The 22212-nt window shown below is 44.5% G+C and overlaps 1 protein-coding gene across 5 annotated transcripts in view; it reads left to right on the top strand.

Annotated features, from left to right (window-relative positions):
* The first annotated feature begins 468 nt into the window (after window positions 1-468).
* The window catches only part of il2rb (interleukin 2 receptor, beta), a 29131-nt gene continuing 7387 nt past the window's right edge, over window positions 469-22212 (top strand). For 2 of the 5 annotated variants that reach the window (XR_009651141.1, XM_060904280.1), the window contains exons 1-10: window positions 469-814; window positions 2804-2942; window positions 4272-4349; window positions 4434-4569; window positions 5776-5830; window positions 5920-6010; window positions 6620-6753; window positions 6849-7089; window positions 7938-8013; window positions 8539-8623. Coding sequence is in view for 4 of the 5 variants with exons in the window: in XM_060904280.1 (XP_060760263.1) it covers window positions 4280-4349; window positions 4434-4569; window positions 5776-5830; window positions 5920-6010; window positions 6620-6753; window positions 6849-7089; window positions 7938-8013; window positions 8539-8623 (888 nt within the window). In the remaining variant the exon portion in view is untranslated. The remainder of the gene's footprint in view (window positions 815-2803; window positions 2943-4271; window positions 4350-4433; window positions 4570-5775; window positions 5831-5919; window positions 6011-6619; window positions 6754-6848; window positions 7090-7937; window positions 8014-8538; window positions 8624-22212) is intronic. The other 3 variants (XM_060904282.1, XM_060904281.1, XM_060904283.1) reach the window with 3 other exon arrangements.

A 22212-nucleotide genomic window follows, 5' to 3' on the forward strand; every position in this document is an offset into this window, starting at 1 on the left:
CGTCACTGAGAAGTCTGACCTTTACAGGAACACAGCAGCGCACACACACACACACACACACAGAGCACACAGCAGCACACACACACACACACACACACATAGCAGCACACACACACACACAGAGCACACACATAGCAGCACACACACACACACACACAGCAGCACACACACACACACACACAGCAGCACACACACACAGCAGCAGCAGTTACAGCATCAAAAAGATGAAGTTGTGTGCATGAGCGCTTGCTGATTGCGAAATGTTCCTTTCTTTTCACCTGTAAAACGTCTCTGCCCTTTAACACACACCACACACTCGCTCTGCAGGAGCACACACATTTCACAAACAAGGTGCAGGTATACACACGTGAACACTGACCCACTATGTGTGTGTGTGTGTGTGTGTTTAAATGTTTGCCTGAAACAGGATGTGGTCCTCATCAGACTTTTTTTTCTTTTCTTGTCACTCCAGATCGAGAGTGTGACCGATTTTACTCCCACATAAAGCTTCAGACAGGAACACACACACACACACACACACACAAACAGGGTGTTAACCCTTCTTGGGACAAAAGTTAGAGATCTTAAAGAGATAAGTGAGAACAAAAGATGAACGAATGGACAGAAGCAGGAAGGGAGGGGCCAACTGACTGACTGAAAGAGAGAGAGAGAGAGAGAGAGAGAGAGAGAGATGATGATGATGATGAGGAGGAGGTATCACTAAGCAGGTCACAAGGTGGGATTTATTTCCACTTTCATGGCTCCTGCTCATACAGGTACGTGAAGCATCTCAGCCTGGACCTGCTACGGACAGGTGAGTGTACACACACACACACACACACACACACACACAGTGATAGCGTGATGCTTTGTTTAATTGCGATCTTGATATGAGTAAACATCTGCTTCTGAGTTATTGATGATGCGTTCTCAAGTTTAAAAATATCTTAGATGCATCAGGACGACTCTGTGTGTGTGTGTGTGTGTGTGCGCGAGACCATGTATTTGCCATGTTATGAGGATTAAACTGTTCCTTTAATAGTAGTAATACATGCTAACGTTTACCTTGTATAGTGATTTGGGTTTTGTAAAAAAAATAGAGAGAGAGAGAAAAAAGAAAAAGTTTCATAGCAAATAAAAAGGTAAAGATTTAAAGCTTCCTCTCTGGTTGATAGATAAAGATTCCGGTTTGGTGACTAAGATCTTAGAGATTCAGCTTGTCATTTTATCGAGCTCGAGAAACCACAAAGTGTACTAAACTCCTCTGTCCTGAAGATGAAGACGTCAGAAAACTTAAAGTTGCCGCTTCACCTCTGAGCGTTACAGAGCGCTGACACTGGAGACTCCTTCCAGAGAGGATACATAAACAAACACATTTCTCTTGACAGAAAACTTCACCACATCAACGATTACACAGTTTAAACAGGGTTTAATACGTTTACGTGGTGTGTCCGCTGTACGAGTCACTACTATCAAAACCTTAAGGCATTAGAGCGAGCGCATTAATATGAACCTGTGATTTGAACCATCAGTGCCACTTGGGGTTACCAAGATCACAGACATTCACTTTTTTCTTACGAGCATCGTGAAGTTTCTGTTTTCATTATGAAAATTCCAAAGACTCCATTGTGGATACTGAGATCCCAGTCTTGTTACTTTACAGACATTCAGCAGATGCTTTTATCCCAGAGCAGCCTGGGGGCAGTTGAGGGTTCAGTGCCTTGCTTAAGAGCACTTTAGCCATTCCTGCTGGTCTAGGGAATTGAACCAGTGGTCCCAAAGCTGCGTCTCTAACCATTAGGCCATGGCTTCACCTACTGAAATTATCTTTTCGTTAATAATATTTTGGTTCCAACAGTTGGCTTTTGGCTGGTATGAAGTCACTAAACATTCCCTTTTGGATATTCAGATTCCTTTTTATATTCAGATATACCGTAAATATGATTTCAGAGATTCTCTTTTGAGAAGCGAGATTTCCTCATTGTTACAGGACTCCAGAAATTTGCTGCCAAAAAGGTCACAAGATTCCCGTTTTGCGTCTCACGATTTCACCCATTGCCTTTTTGTTACTAAGATCTCCGAGATTCCGGTTTGGTTCTGAAGATAATAAAGATCCGATTTTGATTACTCAGCTTTCTCAAGTTTCCTTTTTATTTTGAAAGATTCACAATATTTTCTTTGGAATACGAACATTCCTAAGATTACATTTTGGCTATTAAAACTCCCAACATTCCCTGTTCTTTGCTGTGGTTTCAAAGATTTTTGTTACTGAGGTTACTCAAATTTTCTTCTAAGATTTGAGCTCTAAGGTCTTACTAAGATCCCAGAGATGATTGGTTATGAAGATTCCGAAGATTCCCCCTTTTTTATTTTAGAAAGATTTGAAAGTTTGGTTGCTTTAGTCACAAACAGCCTGTTTTATTTTAGTTACTAAGATTTGATTTTGGTTATTGAGGTGAAGGTTAGGGTTGGATGCAGTTACCGTAGTTTAGCTATATACAGCATTATGACATGCGTCAGAGGAAATGATAACTTAGTGACTTTTACACGTTTGTCAGTGCGTCTGTGCCGTAAAGGAGAGGGGTTTCGCGATTTTCCGAATGGCTCAGCATCTCTCTGAGCATCGTGTAGGCGGGGAGCCGTCACCCATGCTGTGTGTTTCAGCTGAATTCACCTCTTATGCTAATTGACTACGAACTTAAAAGAGCTTTTTAACACACACACACACACACACACACACATGCGCGCATTAAGATTAGTCCTTAGAGGTATGTGTATGTGTTGTTTGTTGCTATGGTTGTAGGACTGATGCAACATCCTGCACCAGAGATCTAAAGGAACAAAAGGAAAAAAAAGAACAAAATCAAGAAAGGAGACAAATGTAACGTCCCCAGACTCTTCACTTCACACTCTGGGCCTGGGTGTCACAGCACTTAATAAAAGTACTGTCCTGTTTTTGCTACCTGATGAATTATTTTGCTTATGAGTGTGTGTGTGTGTGTGTGTGTGTGTGTGGGGGGGGGGGGGGGGGGGGGGGGGTTGACATGAGAGGGTACTTTCAACAGTGATGATGTTGGGGGGGTCACTAAGACCATGTTTTATATATATTTGTGTGTGTATATATATATATATATATATATATATATATATGCACACGCATATAGATTAGATTAGATTAGATTAGATTAGATTAGATAGAACTTTATTGATCCCTTTGGGAGGGTTCCCTCAGGGAAAAAAAGGGAATAGTGAATATATATACATATATGTATATGTGTGTATACAGTGGCGTGCACAGACATTTTGGGGGGCAAGTGCTCTGGGGGGAAAAAAGGGCACTTTTTTGCGCATGTGGAACACCTTATTATAAAAGTCTGAGATTTAACCCTCCTCTTGTGTTCATAATCATATCAAAGTTTTGGGTATTTTTCTGTAGTTCCATCTTTAAAAAGTCTGATAAAGTCTGAAAGTCTGATCTTCCCGTCACTGACTTGAGTCTCAAGACTGTTTATTCACAGATTTCCGTGAGATCATCTTAAAATTTGTAACGAAATATACACACTCAATGGGCTCAACGGAGCTCTCCTTTATTTGCATAACGGCGTGCATACTAGCATAACGTGATATTCTTAATCATGTTATAAAAACAGGTCGGAATTGATGGAGAGTGGGGTTGCCTCAATGGTTTAGGCTACATTTAAAATGTTGTTCAGTTTGTTTCTCCATATGGAAAGGGAGCAAATAAGCTGGCAAAGGCTGCCATTTGCAGTTGTTTCTGTATGCGACGGGCTACTTCACGACAAAATAATTACGGCTTGGGCTTAGAGGGCAAACAATACATTTTCACTCGATTCATGTGTTACCTGGCTGGTGGGGCAGGGGAAGAGCTGACTGACTGCCTGATGTGTTGTCTGCTCTACGACAAGGCCGTGGCTTCCAGGACGCTATGCTGCTGCAACCTCACATTGAATGCACTGCACGCTTGTTCATGTGACAGAGCAAGAGAGACAGAGGTCCGGTGTGTGTGCGGAGGGGGCACACATCGGGACATTATTTTCACACACGCTTTTAATGCTGCAGCTTTTCTAAAAGATCATGTCGACATTGGCCTCAGTAAACTGTAAAAAAAAAATTCAAAAGGGCACTTTTTTGGACAGAGGGCAGAGGGACAGGTGCTTGAGCACCACCTCATGTCTATCTGTGCACGCCACTGCGTGTATACACATAAATAAATCCTGAAAACCAGTGTGTGTGTGTGTGTGTGTGTGTAGCAGCAGCGATGTGGACTGTCTGGTTAATTCTTTTCCTTCCATTGCCTGGACATGCTTGGACCTGTCTCACACACTCGGGTAAGTGTGTACCATGGTGTGTGTGTGTGTGTGTACATGTTTATTAACAGTCTTAACATCCTCACATTAAATCATTGTTTGTAGAAACAGAACCAGAATCAGAATTGTCCTGTGTAAACGACTACATGACCAACATCTCATGTATGTGGAACAACACTGCATGGCTCACGGGCCAGAACTGCAGGCTCCAGGTGACCAGAGACACACGTCACGGCCAAGTGTGAGTCATATATACTGTGTGTGTGTGTGTTAGAAGAAGAGAAGGAGTAACTGTATTTGGTGACATTTTAAATCGTATTCCTCTGGCCCAGCTATGAGGGTTGGTTGAGACTTACAGATGCTAAATATAATGACTTTTTTCAACCAAATACAAGGACATTCATCCGTCCATGTGTTATCTCTAGCGCTTACAGTTCAGGGTCACGGTGAAGCTGGATCCAATCACAGCTAACTTCAGGTGAGAGGTGGAGTTCACCGTGGGCAGGTCACCAGTCTATCACAGGGCTACACAGAGACGAAGAACCATCACACCTACACTCACACCTCCAGGTCATTCAGAATCGCCAGTTGACTGTATCTACACGTCTGAACTGTGGGAGGAAACCAGAGCACCTGGAGGAAACTCACACAGGCACGAGGAGAGAACATACAAACTCCACACAGACAAACCCCAGTCAGCCATGAGGTTGGAACCTGGAACTTTCTTGCTGTGAGGCAACATGAGGACTTGTGGGCAGTAAATATGAGGAATTCCAGTGACTAAATACCATGGCTTATGGGGATCAAATGTGAGAATTTGTAGATAGATAGATAGATAGATAGATAGATAGATAGATAGATAGATTAGGCAGCACAGTGGTGTAGTGGTTATCACTGTCGCCTCACAGCAAGAAGGTTCTGGGTTCGAGCCCCGTGGCCGGCGAGGGCCTTTCTGTGCGGAGTTTGCATGTTCTCCCCGTGTCCGCGTGGGTTTCCTCCGGGTGCTCCGGTTTCCCCCACAGTCCAAAGACATGCAGGTTAGGTTAACTGGTGACTCTAAATTGACCGTAGGTGTGAATGTGAGTGTGAACGGTTGTCTGTGTCTCTGTGTGTCGGTCCTGTGATGACCTGGGGACTTGTCCAGGGTGAACCCTGCCTCTCACCCAGAGTCAGCTGGGATAGGCTCCAGCCCGCCCACAGCCCTGTACAAGATAAGCAGTTATGGATAATGGATGGATGGATGGATGGATAATAAACTGTCTAAAGTAAGTGCACTGCATATAAACATTGTATACTAAAGCACTTTGCACTACGCAGTCCTTGTAATGAAATACTGAAGTTGAAATTGTGGGGTCCACATATACTGAAATAATTGTACAAATGTGGGGATTTGTGAGGACCAACACTAATCTCCTTACCTGAAATACCCTGTGTGTGTGTTTTACAGAAATAAAAGCTGTTCCCTGAACGCCACAAGAAACTGCTGGGTTAAAGTGTCATCCGTGAGCATTTCATAAACACACAGATCATCATCTGCTGATGAAAATCTACTTAAGATGACTGTCTTCCTTTATGCTTCTCTCTCTCTCAGAAATTGAGTTTCGCTGAGAAGGTTGTGTTGGATGTGTTCTGTAACAATACCCGGATGGCCAGTGTGAAGGAGTACCGCCCCGGCCGCCATGGTGTGCCTCCTTACTCTAATAATTTGTTGAGATTATCAGTTAATACACTTTTTTCCCTGCCTGAACTCAGTTGGGATTAAAGTCAGAGTCATAATAATAAAGTGTTTGTAATAAAGCAGCATTATATTATTGCACATCCCTGATAAAACATTCGATCCAGCCTCAGGTGATGTGTTTATACTGCTGTACTTTTCAAACATGGTGACCAAATAAGAGGTCACCAATATGGGGACCAAATTCCCATTCAACATCAAAATCAAATCACTGGAATCGAGGAGAATACTAAAACTGTACACCAAAATTGATCAAAATCAGTTCACTACTTTTTGAGTTGCATTAGGAACAGACAAACAAACAGAGGTGAATCTCTAACTTCTAGTGATTGGCGGTATCACACTATTCTTCCAGAATGTTCAGAATAAGTCATTTTACAGAAAATGTTCACAGTGACGTGGTACGTTGCCGCACTCCCAGTGCTGCTGGAGTTCTGACAGATTAAAGAATTATAAATCTTGATCTAAAAAAGATATACTGTATCTAAAGAAGGTATAACATGATGTAAGGATTTTGAGTGGTTGAATGATTGGCTGGTGTTGATTTGATTTACAGTTAAGCTCCGCCCTCCTGAGCAGCTGAATGTTACTGGGAACAACGTGACGTGGAGTCGAGGAGCTCACTTCCCCAAATCCATCACAAAATACATCTTCCAGCTGCAGCTCAAAACCAAGCAGCAGAGCTGGGAGGTGTGTGTGTGTGTTTAAATACATTGGATGATATTCTATGACAAGAGACTTTACCTGTGTGTGTGTATGTGTGTGTGTGTGTGTGTATGATAAAGGAAGTTAAACCAAGGTGTGTGGATGGAACATTTGCACTGATGGATGGCAGCTCGGTGTGTAAGGGGGAGTGTGAGGCACGAGTACGTGTGAAACCCATCGAACCGAAGAAAAAGGACCAGATCCTGGGTCAGTGGAGTGACTGGAGCCCTGCTGTAACATGGAAGTCAGATGTAATCGTGAACGAAAAGAACCTGAGCAACAACTCAGACACATCTATCATCTCTCGCCCTGAAGTCATAGGTACATCACATGATTTTTATCCTGATTATACCCGAGCTGATTTAGTGTTTGACTGCAGATGGAGTCGATAAAATAAGAGACTGAATCAGGAATAAATCTTGTATTTTTTTTTTCAAATCTGCGAATAGTCACATAGTGTACACTGGTCTTGACTTATCCCTGAATCAAGATAACAGAGAGCATGAAAATGTAAATACAGTATTTTACTTTTCACACTGTAAACACTGGGCTTATTACTGACAGATCCATCAAATAACATTTCTCTAAAACACTGCTGTGAGTGTAGCAATCGTGATGAATGAGCGTGTTTTAGTTTCATACAATGGGCCTCATTTCTCAAACTTTCAGTAAAGTTTTGTGATCCGAACTAAAATTTTTCCACTGGATTTGTGAAAGTTTTGGAATGGCTCATTTTTCATCATACTTGTGTGTGTGTGTATGTTGATCACACATAAAATGCAAAGCGTGTTCCTGACACAGCTCATTTAGCAACGCCCACAAAACTCCATAAAAGGTGAATCATGAACTGAATAATCAGGGTAAACACTGAAAAACAGATATGGAAGTTATTTTGACTCACTTCTATACTAATCGTATAATATAAAGCGAGTGATAAATCATCCATCAGCTGAGTGTTATGGCTCAGAGCCGTGTGCAGACAGACTGCCCTGTCCTCCGTCTACTTATGGGATTTTTATGAATACCAGATTTCTTGTGTAAATGCTCCTGTGAATTATTTATGAGTAAATTTATTTGTATCCAGCATTGATAAATGAGGCCCAATTGTGTAACTATTTGTTTAAAAAATAAGCAAATGAGTAAAATTGTTGTTGTTGTTTTTGGAGCAGGAATGCTGGTGGGGTTTGTAGCACTTATCCTCATTCTCCTCATCCTCATGCCACTCTCTATCTACCGACACAAATGGTACGTGTGTAAAGAAGTGTGTTTATTTTCTCTGTGACTGTGTGTTGATTTAAACCAGGAGTCTTCACTCATATCCACAGAGAGTGTAGCTGCAGGTTTTCATTCCAGCCAAACAGGAGACACATTTGATAATTGACTGAAGATGATGATGAAGTGATTAAACGAGTGGACTGAAGTGTGGCTCCTGCTCGGTCGATTGAAAACCTGCAGTCACACTGGCCCTTCGTGGATCGAGGCCTGATTTAACTTATCTGGCTATGGTGTGTTTTTTGGCCGAGATTAACTCAAAGACTAATCTGATTCAATTTCACACACACACACATCCAAACAGTACCATGTATGTGTTACTGCTGTACTGAGAAAAACCACCAGATAGATATCTGCTCAGTGCTGCTCCAGTTGTGAATAGATGGGTGCCAATACTTTTTGCCCATATTAACTGTTGCTTTACAGTCAGTAATTATACACCTGCAGAAACTGAGCTGTGTGCTCATACAGGACAATGTTACGATGGTTGTGTTGCAGTGGGATGAAGCGGGGCTGTGAGCACGTTCCTGACCCGTCTAAATACTTTCAGCCTCTCATCATCAAGCACAAGGGGAACTTTCAGGTGAGCTGATGATGTTGAACTCTGTGTGTGTGTGTGTGTGTGTGTGTGTGTGTGTGTGTGTGTAAGCATTTCTTCCCCTGAAGTCACACAGCGTTTGAGGTTTTCTGTGGGTTTTTTCCCTTTCGTTTCACTGGAGGCCGGTGCCTCGATGTCCTTATGCGGTTTCTCTGTTCCTTTGAGCTACACATAGTAAAGGAAGTACACACATTCGTACACACACACACACACACACGCACGCACATATGCGCACTCACACACATACCCGCACACACACAGGCTCATGGACATACATACACACACATGCTCCAACACACACATTCATGCACACACAGATGCACACGCACACACACATACACACGCACATGCACATACACATGCACACACACATACACACACCCGCACGCATACACACAGGTTCATGGACATACATACACACACAGGCTCATGGACACACAGACACACACAGGCTCATGGACACACAGACACACACAGGCTCATGGACACACACACACACAGGCTCATGGACACACACACTCACAGGCTCATGGACACACACACACACACACACACACACACACACAGGCTCATGGAGACACACACACACAGGCTCATGGACATACATAGACACACACACACACACACACACACACACACACAGGCTCATGGACATACATACACACACAGGCTCATGGATATACATACACACACAGGCTCATGGATATACATACACACAGGCTCATGGATATACATACACACACAGGCTCATGGATATACATACACACACAGGCTCATGGATATACATACACACAGGCTCATGGATATACATACACACACAGGCTCATGGATATACATACACACACAGGCTCATGGATATACATACACACACAGGCTCATGGATATACATACACACACAGGCTCATGGATATACATACACACAGGCTCATGGATATACATACACACACAGGCTCATGGATATACATACACACAGGCTCATGGATATACATACACACACAGGCTCATGGATATACATACACACACAGGCTCATGGATATACATACACACACAGGCTCATGGATATACATACACACACAGGCTCATGGATATACATACACACACAGGCTCATGGATATACATACACACACAGGCTCATGGATATACATACACACAGGCTCATGGACACACACACACACACACACACACACACACAGGCTCATGGACATACACACACACACAGGCTCATGGATATACATACACACAGGCTCATGGATATACACACACACACAGGCTCATGGACATACACACACACACAGGCTCATGGATATACATACACACAGGCTCATGGACATACACACACACACAGGCTCATGGATATACATACACACAGGCTCATGGATATACATACACACAGGCTCATGGATATACATACACACAGGCTCATGGATATACATACACACACAGGCTCATGGATATACATACACACAGGCTCATGGATATACACACACACACAGGCTCATGGACATACACACACACACAGGCTCATGGATATACATACACACACAGGCTCATGGATATACATACACACAGGCTCATGGATATACATACACACAGGCTCATGGATATACACACACACACACACACACACACACACACACACACACACACACACACAGGCTCATGGATATACATACACACAGGCTCATGGATATACACACACACACAGGCTCATAGACATACACACACACACAGGCTCATGGATATACATACACACACAGGCTCATGGATATACATACACACAGGCTCATGGATATACATACACACAGGCTCATGGATATACACACACACACAGGCTCATGGACATACACACACACAGGCTCATGGATATACACACACACACAGGCTCATGGATATACATACACACAGGCTCATGGATATACATACACACAGGCTCATGGATATACATACACACACAGGCTCATGGATATACATACACACAGGCTCATGGACATACACACACACACACACACACACACACAGGCTCATGGATATACATACACACAGGCTCATGGATATACATACACACACAGGCTCATGGACATACACACACACACAGGCTCATGGATATACATACACACACAGGCTCATGGATATACATACACACAGGCTCATGGACATACACACACACACACACACACACACACACACACACAGGCTCATGGATATACATACACACAGGCTCATGGATATACATACACACACAGGCTCATGGACATACACACACACACAGGCTCATGGATATACATACACACACAGGCTCATGGATATACATACACACACAGGCTCATGGATATACATACACACACAGGCTCATGGATATACATACACACACAGGCTCATGGATATACATACACACACAGGCTCATGGATATACATACACACAGGCTCATGGATATACATACACACACAGGCTCATGGATATACATACACACACAGGCTCATGGATATACATACACACAGGCTCATGGATATACATACACACACAGGCTCATGGATATACATACACACAGGCTCATGGATATACATACACACAGGCTCATGGATATACATACACACACAGGCTCATGGATATACATACACACACAGGCTCATGGATATACATACACACACAGGCTCATGGATATACATACACACACAGGCTCATGGATATACATACACACACAGGCTCATGGATATACATACACACACAGGCTCATGGATATACATACACACACAGGCTCATGGATATACATACACACACAGGCTCATGGATATACATACACACAGGCTCATGGACATACACACACACACACACACACACACACACACACACACACACACACACACACAGGCTCATGGACATACACACACACACAGGCTCATGGACACACACACTCACAGGCTCATGGACACACACACACACACACACACACACACACACACACACACACACACACACACAGGCTCATGGAGACACACACACACAGGCTCATGGACATACATAGACACACACACACACACACACACACACACAGGCTCATGGACATACATACACACACAGGCTCATGGATATACATACACACACAGGCTCATGGATATACATACACACAGGCTCATGGATATACATACACACACAGGCTCATGGATATACATACACACACAGGCTCATGGATATACATACACACAGGCTCATGGATATACATACACACACAGGCTCATGGATATACATACACACACAGGCTCATGGATATACATACACACACAGGCTCATGGACACACACACTCACAGGCTCATGGACACACACACACACACACACACACACACACACACACACACACACACACACACACAGGCTCATGGACATACACACACACACAGGCTCATGGACACACACACTCACAGGCTCATGGACACACACACACACACACACACACACACACACACACACACACAGGCTCATGGAGACACACACACACAGGCTCATGGACATACATAGACACACACACACACACACACACACACACAGGCTCATGGACATACATACACACACAGGCTCATGGATATACATACACACACAGGCTCATGGATATACATACACACACAGGCTCATGGATATACATACACACACAGGCTCATGGATATACATACACACACAGGCTCATGGATATACATACACACAGGCTCATGGATATACATACACACACAGGCTCATGGATATACATACACACACAGGCTCATGGATATACATACACACACAGGCTCATGGATATACATACACACACAGGCTCATGGATATACATACACACAGGCTCATGGATATACATACACACACAGGCTCATGGATATACATACACACAGGCTCATGGATATACATACACACACAGGCTCATGGATATACATACACACACAGGCTCATGGATATACATACACACACAGGCTCATGGATATACATACACACACAGGCTCATGGATATACATACACACACAGGCTCATGGATATACATACACACACAGGCTCATGGATATACATACACACACAGGCTCATGGATATACATACACACACAGGCTCATGGATATACATACACACACAGGCTCATGGATATACATACACACACAGGCTCATGGATATACATACACACACAGGCTCATGGATATACATACACACAGGCTCATGGACACACACACACACACACACACACACACACACACACACAGGCTCATGGACATACACACACACACAGGCTCATGGATATACATACACACAGGCTCATGGATATACACACACACACAGGCTCATGGACATACACACACACACAGGCTCATGGATATACATACACACAGGCTCATGGACATACATACACACACAGGCTCATGGACATACACACACACACAGGCTCATGGATATACATACACACAGGCTCATGGACATACACACACACACAGGCTCATGGATATACATACACACAGGCTCATGGATATACACACACACACAGGCTCATGGACATACACACACACACAGGCTCATGGATATACATACACACACAGGCTCATGGATATACATACACACACAGGCTCATGGATATACATACACACACAGGCTCATGGATATACATACACACAGGCTCATGGACACACACACACACACACACACACACACACACACACACACACACACAGGCTCATGGACATACACACACACACAGGCTCATGGATATACATACACACAGGCTCATGGATATACACACACACACAGGCTCATGGACATACACACACACACAGGCTCATGGATATACATACACACAGGCTCATGGATATACATACACACAGGCTCATGGATATACATACACACAGGCTCATGGATATACATACACACACAGGCTCATGGATATACATACACACAGGCTCATGGATATACACACACACACAGGCTCATGGACATACACACACACACAGGCTCATGGATATACATACACACACAGGCTCATGGATATACATACACACAGGCTCATGGATATACATACACACAGGCTCATGGATATACACACACACACACACACACACACACACACACAGGCTCATGGATATACATACACACAGGCTCATGGATATACACACACACACAGGCTCATAGACATACACACACACACAGGCTCATGGATATACATACACACACAGGCTCATGGATATACATACACACAGGCTCATGGATATACATACACACAGGCTCATGGATATACACACACACACAGGCTCATGGACATACACACACACAGGCTCATGGATATACACACACACACAGGCTCATGGATATACATACACACAGGCTCATGGATATACATACACACAGGCTCATGGATATACATACACACACAGGCTCATGGATATACATACACACAGGCTCATGGACATACACACACACACACACACACACACACAGGCTCATGGATATACATACACACAGGCTCATGGATATACATACACACACAGGCTCATGGACATACACACACACACAGGCTCATGGATATACATACACACACAGGCTCATGGATATACATACACACACACACACACACACACACACACACACAGGCTCATGGATATACATACACACAGGCTCATGGACATACACACACACACACACACACACAGGCTCATGGATATACATACACACAGGCTCATGGATATACATACACACACAGGCTCATGGACATACACACACACACAGGCTCATGGATATACATACACACACAGGCTCATGGATATACATACACACACAGGCTCATGGATATACATACACACACAGGCTCATGGATATACATACACACACAGGCTCATGGATATACATACACACACAGGCTCATGGATATACATACACACACAGGCTCATGGATATACATACACACAGGCTCATGGATATACATACACACACAGGCTCATGGATATACATACACACACAGGCTCATGGATATACATACACACAGGCTCATGGATATACATACACACACAGGCTCATGGATATACATACACACAGGCTCATGGATATACATACACACAGGCTCATGGATATACATACACACACAGGCTCATGGATATACATACACACACAGGCTCATGGATATACATACACACACAGGCTCATGGATATACATACACACACAGGCTCATGGATATACATACACACACAGGCTCATGGATATACATACACACACAGGCTCATGGATATACATACACACAGGCTCATGGACATACACACACACACACACACACACACACACACACACACACACACACAGGCTCATGGACATACACACACACACAGGCTCATGGATATACATACACACAGGCTCATGGATATACACACACACACAGGCTCATGGACATACACACACACACAGGCTCATGGATATACATACACACAGGCTCATGGACATACACACACACACAGGCTCATGGACATACACACACACACACACACAGGCTCATGGATATACATACACACAGGCTCATGGATATACATACACACAGGCTCATGGATATACATACACACAGGCTCATGGATATACATACACACACAGGCTCATGGATATACATACACACACAGGCTCATGGATATACATACACACAGGCTCATGGATATACACACACACACAGGCTCATGGACATACACACACACACAGGCTCATGGATATACATACACACACAGGCTCATGGATATACATACACACAGGCTCATGGATATACACACACACACACACACACACACACACACACACACACACACACACACACACAGGCTCATGGATATACATACACACAGGCTCATGGATATACACACACACACAGGCTCATAGACATACACACACACACAGGCTCATGGATATACATACACACACAGGCTCATGGATATACATAAACACAGGCTCATGGATATACATACACACAGGCTCATGGATATACACACACACACAGGCTCATGGACATACACACACACACAGGCTCATGGATATACACACACACACAGGCTCATGGATATACATACACACAGGCTCATGGATATACACACACACACACACACACACACACACACACACACACACACACACACACACACAGGCTCATGGATATACATACACACAGGCTCATGGATATACATACACACACAGGCTCATGGACATACACACACACACAGGCTCATGGATATACATACACACACAGGCTCATGGATATACACACACACAGACACACACACACACACACACACACACACACAGGCTCATGGATATACATACACACACAGGCTCATGGATATACATACACACAGGCTCATGGATATACATACACACAGGCTCATGGATATACATACACACACAGGCTCATGGATATACATACACACAGGCTCATGGATATACACACACACACACACACACACACACACACACAGGCTCATGGATATACATACACACAGGCTCATGGACATACACACACACACAGGCTCATGGATATACACACACACACACACACACACACACACACACACACACACACACACACACACACACACACACAGGCTCATGGATATACATACACACACAGGCTCATGGATATACATACACACAGGCTCATGGATATACATACACACACAGGCTCATGGATATACATACACACACAGGCTCATGGATATACATACACACAGGCTCATGGATATACATACACACAGGCTCATGGATATACATACACACACAGGCTCATGGATATACATACACACAGGCTCATGGATATACACACACACACACACACACACACACACACACACAGGCTCATGGATATACATACACACACAGGCTCATGGATATACATACACACACAGGCTCATGGATATACATACACACAGGCTCATGGATATACATACACACAGGCTCATGGATATACATACACACAGGCTCATGGATATACATACACACACAGGCTCATGGATATACATACACACACAGGCTCATGGATATACATACACACACAGGCTCATGGATATACATACACACACAGGCTCATGGATATACATACACACACAGGCTCATGGATATACATACACACAGGCTCATGGATATACATACACACACAGGCTCATGGATATACATACACACACAGGCTCATGGATATACACACACACACACACACACACACACACACAGGCTCATGGATATACATACACAGGCTCATGGACATACACACACACACAGGCTCATGGACATACATACACACAGGCTCATGGATATACATACACACAGGCTCATGGACATACACACACACACACACACACAGGCTCATGGACATACACACACACACACACACACACAGGCTCATGGATATACATACACACAGGCTCATGGACATACACACACACACAGGCTCATGGACATACACACACACACACACACACACACACATACACACAGGCCCATGGACATACACACACACACACAGGCTCATGGATATACATACACACAGGCTCATGGACATACACACACACACAGGCTCATGGACATACACACACACACACACACACACACACACACACACACACATACACACAGGCCCATGGACATACACACACACACAGGCTCATGGACATACACACACACACACACACAGGCTCATGGACATACACACACACACATACACACAGGCCCATGGACACACACACACACACACACACACACACACACACACACACACACACACACAGGCTCATGGACATACACACACACATACACACAGGCCCATGGACATACACACACACACGCTCATGGACATACACACACACAGGCTCATGGACACACACACACACACACACACACACACACACACACACACACACACACACACAGGCTTATGGACATACATACACACACAGGCTCATGGACACACACACACACACAGGCTCATGGAGACACACACACACACACAGGCTCATGGACATACATAGACACACACACACACACACACACAGGCTCATGGACATACACACACACACAGGCTCATGGACATACACACACACACAGGCTCATGGACATACATACACACACAGGCTCATGGATATACATACACACACAGGCTCATGGACATACATACACACGCAGGCTCATGGACATACATACACACACAGGCTCATGGACAAACACACACACAGGCTCATGGATATACATACACACACAGGCTCATGGACATCCATACACACACAGGCTCATGGATATACATACACACAGGCTCATGGACATACACACACACACACACACACACAGGCTCATGGACATACACACACACATGCTCCAACACACACATTCATGCACACACACACACAGGCTCATGGACATACATACACACACAGGCTCATGGACACACACACACACACAGGCTCATGGACACACACACACACACAGGCTCATGGACACACACACACACAGGCTCATGGACATACATACACACACAGGCTCATGGACATGCATACACACACACACACACAGGTTCATGGACATACATACACACAAACACATTCGCACACACACAGGTTCATGGACATACATACACACAAACACATTCGCACACACACAGGCTCATGGATATACATAAACACACAGGCTCATGGATATACATACACTCACAGACTCATGGACATACACACACACACACACACACACACACACACACACACACACACACACATACACACAGGCCCATGGACATACACACACACACAGGCTCATGGATATACATACACACAGGCTCATGGACATACACACACACACAGGCTCATGGACATACACACACACACACACACACACACACACACACACACACATACACACAGGCCCATGGACATACACACACACACAGGCTCATGGACATACACACACACACATACACACAGGCCCATGGACACACACACACACACACACACACACACAGGCTCATGGACATACACACACACATACACACAGGCCCATGGACATACACACACACACGCTCATGGACATACACACACACAGGCTCATGGACACACACACACACACACACACACACACACACACACACACACACACACACACAGGCTTATGGACATACACACACACACACAGGCTTATGGACATACATACACACACAGGCTCATGGACACACACACACACACAGGCTCATGGAGACACACACACACACACAGGCTCATGGACATACATAGACACACACACACACACACACACACACACACACACACACACACACACACACACAGGCTCATGGACATACACACACACACAGGCTCATGGACATACATACACACACAGGCTCATGGATATACATACACACACAGGCTCATGGACATACATACACACACAGGCTCATGGACATACATACACACACAGGCTCATGGACAAACACACACACAGGCTCATGGATATACATACACACACAGGCTCATGGACATCCATACACACACAGGCTCATGGATATACATACACACAGGCTCATGGACATACACACACACACACACACACACAGGCTCATGGACATACACACACACATGCTCCAACACACACATTCATGCACACACACACACAGGCTCATGGACATACATACACACACAGGCTCATGGACACACACACACACACAGGCTCATGGACACACACACACACACAGGCTCATGGACACACACACACACAGGCTCATGGACATACATACACACACAGGCTCATGGACATGCATACACACACACACACAGGTTCATGGACATACATACACACAAACACATTCGCACACACACAGGCTCATGGACATACATAAACACACAGGCTCATGGATATACATACACTCACAGACTCATGGACACCACACACATACACACAGGCTCATGGACATACACACACACACAGGCTCATGGACATACACACACACACAGGCTCATTGACATAGACACACACATGCTCCAACACACACATTCATGCACACACACACACGCACATACACACACCTGCAACAGGTAACAGGTGTGTTTTTTCTCAGGAAGTATAGCTCTTTAATATCTATGTCTCTGCACTCCGACTGTTCGATTTTAAGCCATGGATTCTGCGATTGATTTTTGTAGATCCATCTTGTACTCTACTGCATTCTGTTTGCTAAACAGTAATGGTGAAATTTCAGCACCTCGAAGCCTCTGTGGGATTTATCTTTTCGTAGAATGGTATGTTTTTATCCGGGGTGGTTTATTTTTCAAGCAAAGTTTAGATATTATTGATTCAAAAGGGAAAACCAACCAGTTTGTGTTAGATTGGACAGGAGTCATTACAATCAAGTAATTAACTGTGGGTAGAATATTCATTTTTACTGAGGAGATTCTTCCCATAAGGGAAAGAGGGAGGTTCTTCCAACATTTTAAGTTCTCTTCTGTTGTTTTAAATAGGGGCATGAGATTGAGCTGAAACAGCTCTGGCAGCCTGGGGGAGATGTTAATTCCAAGGTATCAGATGTTCCCACTGCTGAAGTGAGGGGTGGTGAGATTTGGCACTGGACTGCGTCATTCCACTTAAGTTTGTCGAGGGGCAGAATTATTGGTTTTATTCAGTTGACAGAGTAGTCTGATATGTCTGAGAATTAATTGATGAGTTTCAAAGCTTCTTGAAGTGACACTGATGAATTTTGTGTGTAGAGCAATAGGTCACCCACATATAGGCTGTTTTTATGGTTTAAGTTCAAGATTGAAATTCGTCTGATGCCATTCTCTCTAGTGTGAAGCATTGCTAAGTGATATCAGTAGTAAAGACCGCAGCCATAGGTGATTTATAGAATGTCAAACTGGGTGAACAGTGACATCCTACCCACCCACTGCCCAAAAGTAATTAGACAAACATAAACTCTAATCTGATCTTCCTGTTTTTGAGGCTTACCAATGGTCTTATGGTAAATCCTGTGGTAAACCCACTGTATTTACTCTGGTGAAGACTTCTCTTGATTGTTGACTTTGACACAGATACGCCTACATCCTGGAGGGTGTTCTGGATCTGGCCAACTGTTACATTACATTACAGGCATTTAGCAGACGCTCTTCTCCAGAGCAAAGTACAATGTACCCAGAGCAGTCGGGGGTTAGGTGTCTTGCTCAAGGGCACTTCCTGCTGGTCCAGGGAATCAAACCGGTGACATTTTGGTCCCAAAGCTGCTTCTCTAACCATGGCCATGGCTTTCTCTGTTGTGAAAGGTTTTTTCTTCACCAGGCAAAGAATTCTTCTGTCAGCTACTGCAGTTGTTTTACATGGTCTTCTGGGTCTTTTGGTGTTCCTGAGCTCACCAAACCACGGATTGAATGTTAACCACAACAGGTTCCAAATGCAAATGCCACACTTGAAATCAACTCTGCACCTTGTATCTGTTTATTGTGAGTGAAATACTGAAGGAGGCAGCATGGTGGTGTAGTGGTTAGCATTGTCACCTCACAGCAAGAAGGTTCTGGGTTCGAGCCCAGTGGCTGACGAAGGCCTTTCTGTGTGGAGTTTGCATGTTCTCCCCGTGTCTGTGTGAGTTTCCTCTGGGTGCTTCAGTTTCCCCCACAGTCCAAAGACATGCAGGTTAGGATAATTATGCCGCTTTTCCACTACAAACGCGGCTGAGTCGGGCTGAGCCGTGCCGTGCTGAGTCGAGCTGAGCGGGGCTGTTGGAGTTGCATTTCGACTACAACTGCGCTGAACCGTGCTGGCTGGAAGTGGGTGGACACATTGGGTGGAGTTAGCGAAAGTGGGTGGACGTCAGGTGATGTCGTTAAGCAGTGCAAACAGTGACATCAGTGAGCTTTTAAGTGGTAGTCTCACGACCCGGATAGTAAACAATAAACATGGAGGACATGGAGTCGTTAGTGTTGCTGGTCTTGGTGCTGTGGCTTGTTGTCACCGACAACGTGGACAGATACTGGCAAGAGCGTATAGATGAGGCGAGGCACATAAGGCTTCAGAAATTCTCGTAATTCGTAATTCTTCTCCTTCCGGGTTTGCGGTGTTTACAGATCCCAGCGTGCTCGCGGGGCGTGTGTGGGCATGTAAGGACACGCCTCCTCACCAATCAGTGCACAGGGGAGTGTCTGCTCACGCCCCCAGCCTCACTCGGCACGGTTTGGCTCACTTCAGCCCCACTCCAAAACGGTGCGAGTTTTAGGGGCTAAGCAGGGCTGAAGCGAGCTGAGTCGTGCTGGTTTTTGGTAGTCGAAACGCGAGCCGTGTCGGGCTGAAGTGAGCTGAAGCGAGCTGAAGTGAGCTGAAGTGAGCTGAAAAAGGGTAGTGGAAAAGGGCCATTAGTGGCTCTAAATTGACCGTAGGTGTGAATGTGAGTGTGAATGGCTGTGTGTCTATTGGCCCTTTTCCACTACCCTTTTTCAGCTCACTTCAGCTCGCTTCAGCTCACTTCAGCCCGACACGGCTCGCGTTTCGACTACCAAAAACCAGCACGACTCAGCTCGCTTCAGCCCTGCTTAGCCCCTAAAACTCGCACCGTTTTGGAGTGGGGCTGAAGCGAGCCAAA

The sequence above is a fragment of the Neoarius graeffei genome, chromosome 22, assembly GCF_027579695.1.
Source record: "Neoarius graeffei isolate fNeoGra1 chromosome 22, fNeoGra1.pri, whole genome shotgun sequence".
Taxonomy (NCBI): domain Eukaryota; kingdom Metazoa; phylum Chordata; class Actinopteri; order Siluriformes; family Ariidae; genus Neoarius; species Neoarius graeffei.